Source organism: Actinia tenebrosa, unplaced genomic scaffold, assembly GCF_029948245.1.
Source record: "Actinia tenebrosa isolate PJP-AT-01 unplaced genomic scaffold, QUT_ActTen_1.0 PGA_scaffold9__36_contigs__length_13948895, whole genome shotgun sequence".
NCBI classification, from domain to species: Eukaryota; Metazoa; Cnidaria; class Anthozoa; order Actiniaria; family Actiniidae; genus Actinia; species Actinia tenebrosa.
This window is the reverse complement of record NW_028292586.1, coordinates 5,440,559-5,448,418: the sequence shown is the minus strand read 5'-3', so window position 1 is coordinate 5,448,418 and position 7,860 is coordinate 5,440,559. Positions and strand designations below refer to the sequence as shown.

Genomic DNA, 7,860 nt, shown 5'->3' with positions numbered 1-7,860 from the left:
TGGCATGCCTACTACCGGAAGTGAAATCCTAAACCGGAAACGGGTCGTGACCGGAAGTCGAAACGGACAGGGTCGTACCGAACTATATCACCGGAAGTCCGCTTTCCTCGCAATTTATCACGTTATAACGTCTAAATATTTTATTTATTCTTACCTTGTAGCCTAGTTCGTGATTTTTCTCATTTTTATTTTAGTTTTTGTCAAATAAATTCGATAGAAAATCTTCATTGAATCTCATAAAATGATCAAATTCTCTCTATCCAAAAATAGTTGCCAAGATACGTGCTGCAAAAAAGAGAGTTATAGGAGACCGGCATCGATGAAAAATGCTAAAAAATTTTAAAAGAAAGCCATACAAATCAAAAAAGCTAGATATACTATACATTTTAAGATTGCTAGATTAATTGAGTGTCTATATCTATTGCACTTATAAGATAGTTGCGCTTCTTCTGATTTCTAGACTTGATCCATTCAGACTGAGTTGTCCAACTCTCCACCTTATCGTTTTGATGATCTTGATATTGCAAGATTGATCGATGCTATATTTCCTACCTCACATGGTATCGTCTGACCAGGTAAATGCTGAAATCTATTTTATCAAGCTAATGAAAGGGTTATATCTAAGGTTATCATTATTTACCTACCTTACAAAAGATTCAATCTCCACCCTAGTACACATCACCACGCATTGACTGTACAGAAGGAAGTTTGCTCGATGCGAATAGAATTATGGGAATATTTTGATTTTTTTATGAATGCATTAACATGCATGAATGGGAACCTTGTGTTATATAAGCGCGGATAATTTTACGCGCGACGTCGGTGAAGAAAAGATGCTCATACTTTATCGATTCTATTTCGCTGGCTGTCACTCTCTACGTTTATCTTGCCGCATCATTTTTGCTCCACACATCATCTTACCGCACTACTTGATCGCGTACAAAATAACGAGAAATCACTAATTTCGCAACTTACAGCGCATGCGCACTTACTCAAGGCTACACGACCTCAATGCACTGTACCGCACCGCAATGCATGTTATACACCACACCTCACTGCAATACACCCTTGGCACTGCAGTACTTGCTGAGGTCCCGGCTTCAATTGAAAGTTTTGGCGAATGCATAGTTCGAAAATTTCAAAGCGCCTTACTCTCGAGTTGTTCCATTTCCCTTTTCGAATTCTCTCTTTCCTTTTAGCCTTTAAAGTTTAATTAATAACAGGTTAAAAATGAGGTATTTCAACACTCCCTGTTATTTTTTACTCAAATCGAAATAGTTAAAACGATTTTTAATACTGTAAAGCTCAGGTCAAACCTCGAACTTCACATCAGTCGAACCCAATGACATCAGAGAAGACCGCCTTGCTATTCATTGTTTCAATTAGGTTTGGTTTTATGAAGTTCGACGTTTGACCTAATAGTACCAAATCAAACGATTGTTGACGCGCGCGCGATAATTAGATAATTATCACTAATTAGATTTTCCCCAACACTATCGATCTGGATCCAGATTTTATCCAGTTTCATCACGCTAAACCGTCTACCTCGTTTAGTCTTCAATCAACCAATATACGTTATTATTTTTCAATTTCAATAACAGAACTACAATTTGAATAAAAACTATAGTCTTGTTAATGTAAAACTTATCAATTTCCACACGCGAGTAAAGCATGTTAGATCTCTCCCTTGTTGGAGCTAGTGTCCCCCCCCCCCCCCCCCCCCGGTTCTCTGGATCTTCTTCCTCCGCAAGACTTCACATGCTAAATCCCAATTTCGATCTGTACGAACCAGGGGTTGTTTTTGGGTTTCGATAACACTCGAGGGCATTTCTTGAGTTAACAAATTGGCACCAGATTTCCATGTAACTGTTCTCTTATCAGAGGTTGCGCACGCGCGCATTTTTTAAAATTAGACTTACCACCATAGTAAAGTTGTTCTGCATATTCAACGGCCGATCCAATAGATTCTGTTATAAGACTGAGAACGTGAAACATGTTTTCGATTATCGAAATCGAAAGGAAACAATAGAACTTGCAAAAAAAGACTTGTTATCTGCGCGAAGTCTTGACGAAACTGATTGGCGCAAATAGGATAATTAATAATTATAGAATTTTGAACGATTGTTACATCATTTTTAAGCATTTAGTTATGCCTTCCTAACGCATTGTGGGACGGAATGTGGCGATAGAGAAAAAATGTTCTTAGTCTTTGATTTAAATATATAAGAAAATGATCGATTAAGGAATAAAAATAATTCCTAAAAAAATCCTGAATTTGATCCAATAAAATAAGAAAGAAAGAAAGAAAGAAAGAAAGAGAGGAAGGAAGGAAGGAAGGAAGGAAGGAAGGAAGGAAGGAAGAAAGGAAGGAAGAATTCCTAGACAAATATAAGTTCTACATAAGTTTCCAATACAATTAAATCGAAATTGTTTTGTGTATGATTTTATTGCTTTTCATTTTTACTACTAATATTATTGATTTTACTCTAAGAATCTGCACATACTAGTAAATTAAAGCCCTACGAAAAATTATCGGACTACACCATTCTTGACCCCACCAGTAGTACAGATTCCTTTGCCAGGGATGATAAACGGCTCTCCCTTGTAGTTGGGAATTCCTTCTGCGTCAGTCTTGAAATCAGGAGCACATTGTTCCCAGACCTTATTTTGTCAAATACATTTGTTAATATATGACAAGTAGTATATGAATATAAAATAATACTCAAGCTGGGAACTAAAAGACTTTAGCTAGCTCATTAATATTTAGTCACAAGGGCAAAACAAAGCATTAAACTGCTCACAGAGTAATGGTAGTTTTTGATATTCCACTTGAATAAATTTAAAAAATTGGTCGACTTTTGCTTTGATTCCAACAAAAACTATTAGTGGTTTTAAAAGCCATATCAACACAGTATCAACGCAATTAATAAAATAAACTCTGGTTGATTTACTGTAAGTCAGGTTACAACTAAATTGACATTTATGGTTGTAAGGTCATTGTGGAGAGAGGAAAGCCAAGAATCCAGAGGAAAAACTCTTGCATCAAGGGAGAGATCTATAAAAGTCCTCTCAAATGTGATGGTGAGTCCAGAAAACTAACCCAAGACACCAGAGGTGAGAGGTGAATGCACTCTTGCTATGCTATCCTTGATTACCAACAAAACCTTAACTTCTTTATGAGACAGAATAGGATGTTTGCATGATGGTGTCATTGACCTCTACTACAAGGCTCCCTTGCGCACACTTTCTTTTGTTCAGTTAATTAGCACCAATTGTCTTACTATTCTCGTGAGGGAATACACATTTAGATAAGAAAGAACCTTCGCGAAGCATCTTGGTTGTGGGAGTCTAATGAATGTCTAATGAAAACACCCCAATTTTTCAAAGTCCAAATAATTGAAGTATCTGCGGATAATTTGACTCAATTATGATTATGTAAACCAGATTAGTGAAAATTGTCACCTGGGAGTCACTTGCAGTTGAGAAATTTTGGTTTAAAAATGAAAAGAACAATAGGGTTGCGTAAATGACGTCATTTACTCACAATTTATATGCTAAATAAAATTGATGATTTTTATCCAACCTATTTTACTGTGACGAAAATATGTTGCTTGGCTACGTTTGGGGCCATATAGATACGTTTAATTAAGTTTAAAGTCATTTCCAATTTTTATTTTTAAAGAATACTTGCCTTTTTCTTTGGATTAAGCTGTGCATCAGGTGTTCCTGGATAAGCATCAAATACAACCCTGTCTCCTGGTACAGCACCCTTGGGTGGAAGCACCACTGACCATTTTCCTTCAGCTAGGGCACACATCACCATTCCTTGGGAAAAGATCCCACGCATCCTAACATAAAGTAACATAAACAAAATCAGCCATCTTAATTTATATAAGTATAGTCATCTCATCAGTGTGTTTGTGTTGGAGAAGGAGCATAACTTTGTGTTTTTTTTTAGAATCACAGAATATCAAGTTCTACAGAAGAAAATATATCTGAGGGTGGCCAGGCTCTGATTCCAAACTCTTTCTGTTGGGGATTAAACTAGTATAGACCAATGAATGGGTAACATCCTTTTTTAAACAGTGTCTAAGTTTATTTATTATTCACATTTTCAACACAATGTTTGATTATTTAGCAAATAATCAAACGTGTTGAAAATATGAATAAGATAGTCAAATATGTTGTGATCTTGATCAAAAGCCTTAAAAGTCTTGTGCTACATACTTTACTGGTTTGAGATTGGCCATTATAACAACCATAGCTCCCTGGCAATAAATATAAAACACAAATGGTGAGCTTGTATACACATTAAGCAACATTGCTTTTTTTCCTGCAACTTACATTTAGATCCTCCATAGGTATATGACCAACAAGACCACTGCAAATTGTCCTTGGAGTTGCTTCACCAACATCAACTTTAAATTCAAAATTCAAATACAATATTGTGAATTAATTTCTTATTTAGCAATTTTTACCCCTTTTAATAGGTGCTCACAAGGGTGGTTGACTGTGTACTTTTTATGACTAGATGACACATGTTGGTCAACTGTTGCCAGATTGTCAGCCATGCATTTGGCAATGCGTTGGCATGCGTCAGCTGGTCATAAAGTTCATGATTAAGGTTTCCAAGACAGGGGTATCCTGGTCACAGATAGGAATAATTTAGCAAAATTATTCATATGGGTCACAATTTAGGGATCATAGTTTTGCGTTGGGTTTGTTGTTGGACCCAACGACCCAACACGGCAAACATCAATATAAGGTATATGAGCTTACTTCTGATCACAGTTTTGTGCCTATGAAGGTAAAGGTGCTTTTGCTTGTGCGCATGCGCATCTATTGTTTTATCATAGGTCATGTGACCTTTAATTTTTGCACCATACTCTCACCTCCTGCATTTATCACACACCAGGATTCTTTTATATTTACATGTTTCCTCTTCACTTTTTTTTTGCTAAAGCCATCTTTTCCTTTCTTAACTTGTAACCACTCATTCCTGATGCTCTGAAACCTGCGCTGTTGTATGATAATTTTCTGCCATATTGATGGTTAACCCAGCACCACCCGCAGTACATGCAAAACTATCGTTTTCTTCAAGACTATAACTATATTCACTATTGCGTAATTTAATAAGTTACACCGGATTGTCAATATCAGTCGTGATATTGACAATGATGTAAGGTTTCTGGAATATAAAAGTCGTAAAACACAACGACTGGTACATAATTCCCAATAGGGACTAGGATTTTTCCAAGTTCCCTCACTTTCGCTAATCATTGACACTGAATACTATTTACTCTCCTAGTGATAGCAGCCAAATTATTCTACATCTTGACATAAACTTACTTTCCTCCACAAACAATGTATCAGCCTCAGGGTGCTTCCTGATGGAGTTGATTTTACCAATAATGAAGTTGAACCTTGATGCATCAAGTTTAGCATCATCACCTTTCTTTGCTGCAAACATAAAAACATAACAAAGTCTTGATTAACAATAACCCTCAAAATGCCAAATAAATTGAACTTCATTAATCCTTGATATGAAGATATAACTAGCTAAAAACTAGTGTAAGCTGCGTCGGTGTTTCTAATGAAACAGTAATGATGAAAAAGTAAATTATACACCGTGAATAGATGAAAAAACTTACTGACGTTTCGGACACTAGTCCTTCGTCGGAGTAAAAGAGGAAGAGGTGGTAGAAAGGAGTGTATAACCACCTACCACCTACCACCTCGTTTTTCATCTTTTCACAGTGCATAATTTACCTTTTCATCATTACTAATCCTTGATATATTAATCCTCTTTTACTCTGAGGAAGGACTAGCGTCTGAACAAGCAGAAAGTTTTTTCATCTTTTAATGGAGCATAATTTACCCTTTTATCCTTTCTAATCCTTGATATACATGTATGAATAATAATTAATGCAATGACTTACAAACACTTTTTTTTTTTGCAAGAGAAAGCTTTAAAAGTAACTACATTTACAGATAAATTTATATTTTACATCATGATAAGGAGAGTGGTATTGCCAACAGCCTATTAAGAAAAGACAAATGCTTGAGCATGCAAGACACTCCACACTCACTACCAAGGTGCTACATATTCTAAGCAAAAATTCCTTGTAGCACCCTCTATCGACGTGTGGCATCTGTAGAATTTAAGTGAACCCAAAATTTCAAGAATTGAAAAGTACTCCACCAGGATTAATTATATTAAAAATTCAAAGGTCTTCTTGTAAATCACCTTGTTTTGGAGCCTTTTCAGCTTTAGGTTTCTTCTCTGCCTTCTTTTTTTCTCCTTGTTGTGCTGGGTTCTTCTCTGGTTGTTTTGCAGAAGCAGCAACAGCAACAGCAGCCAGTGCAGCAACAGCAGCCGGTGCAGCAACAGCAGCCGGTGCAGTATTTGTAGCAGCAGGTGTAGGTTTTTGTGGAGCAGTATCTCTGGCTGATGGTAATGCTACTTGCTTTACTAAAAAAGATAGCAATAAATATATTATGGAGCTGCAAAGTCAAGAGAAATCAAAATGGGATACCTGTGGTATCATAAGAGTGAATGTTGGAAGAAATCAAAAAACCAAACCATTTAAATGGATGAGAAAATAAGTAAATAAATGAGCAAGTGAGTGCATAATTGCATGAGTGAATGAATGGAATTATTACCCTCTTTTATTTTATTGTTTTCTACTTTATTTTATTTTTATGAAAATACCAACCTCCATTTCTAACTTCCCAGTAAACAAGCTCTTTTTTCAATTTTGCAGCTTCTTCTTTAAGTTTTTGGTTTTCTTTCCTCAATGACTCAATTTTGGCCTGAAGCATGTAATAATACTGATAAGTAAGCATTCTATTGTCATTGTCCCACTGGCCCACTACCCTCAAAATACACTTATCCTATCACTATAGAAGAAATGTCATCTAGCTTACCTGAGAGCTGGGTGACTGGATTTTATCTGGTAAGACAAAAAGAAAAAAAAACATGTTATAATTAAATATGGTAAATGCATTACTGTAGCATGACTGGAAGTGCTTTTAGGGTGAATAAGGTGTGCCCCCCCTGAAACCTTAAATAGTGGATATTAGCTTAATGTTGGGTATTCATGAGATCTCTGCTAACCCCTCCCTCTCTGGGGTACAAACATTCATAGCCCCTCCATCCGTGGGGTACATGCATTCATAACCCTCCTCCCTCCTTGGGGTAAATGCATTCACAATCCCTCCCTCTGTGGGGTACATGCATTTACAAATGCTCCCAGCTCCCTGGGGTACATTTATTTATAACCCCTTTATCTCTTGGGTACATGCTTCAATATTTAAATATTATCCTTAAAGAAACGTTTTTAGCTTGTTCTCTTTACCATAGATTAGCAATTTTGATCATCTTATTAAATATTAATCAATCTTCAATTTCTATTAACTAGTAACTAGTAATTAATCAAATTGTAGATGTCTTAAATTGTATCAGATAACAATACCTTAACTACTTACACTCAATTTTAAAGATATTTCAATGGATATTTCATAGAACACGAGTACAGATGCAAGCTTAAAAACTAAAAAAACCTTACCTACAGCTCTCTGAAGGCAGTCAAGATGTCCTTTTAACAATTCCACCATTTCTTCTGCCTCAATGGCACGCTTTTCAACACGTTCAAGAACCTCGTTATTCCCGACCATAACTGATCGCACTAAAGAAGTTCTTAAACAAAAAGAATTTTTAAAAAGTTGACGAGAAAAACTACCCGAAATGAACAAACTCCTGATCATGTAGAAGATGAGCCTGCTGTAATCTGGTAAGCGGTATTACGACAAGGAGCATCATTCATAGGTAATGAAAAATATAATAAATAAATATCAAAA

General features: G+C 36.0%; 1 protein-coding gene across 1 annotated transcript; it reads right to left on the bottom strand.

The window, feature by feature from the left end:
* Positions 1–2,427: 2,427 nt before the first annotated feature.
* Positions 2,428–7,773, bottom strand: LOC148904588 (aminoacyl tRNA synthase complex-interacting multifunctional protein 1-like). Its single transcript, XM_089025318.1, has 9 exons — positions 7,569–7,773; positions 6,928–6,953; positions 6,717–6,813; positions 6,248–6,472; positions 5,350–5,460; positions 4,345–4,418; positions 4,228–4,268; positions 3,692–3,848; positions 2,428–2,661 (listed from the first exon to the last, which is right to left on the bottom strand). The coding sequence occupies exons 1-9, from the start codon at positions 7,765–7,767 to the stop codon at positions 2,530–2,532; spliced, it is 1,062 nt and encodes a 353-aa protein (XP_088881444.1). The 5' UTR covers positions 7,768–7,773; the 3' UTR covers positions 2,428–2,529.
* Between the last annotated feature and the right edge of the window lie 87 nt (positions 7,774–7,860).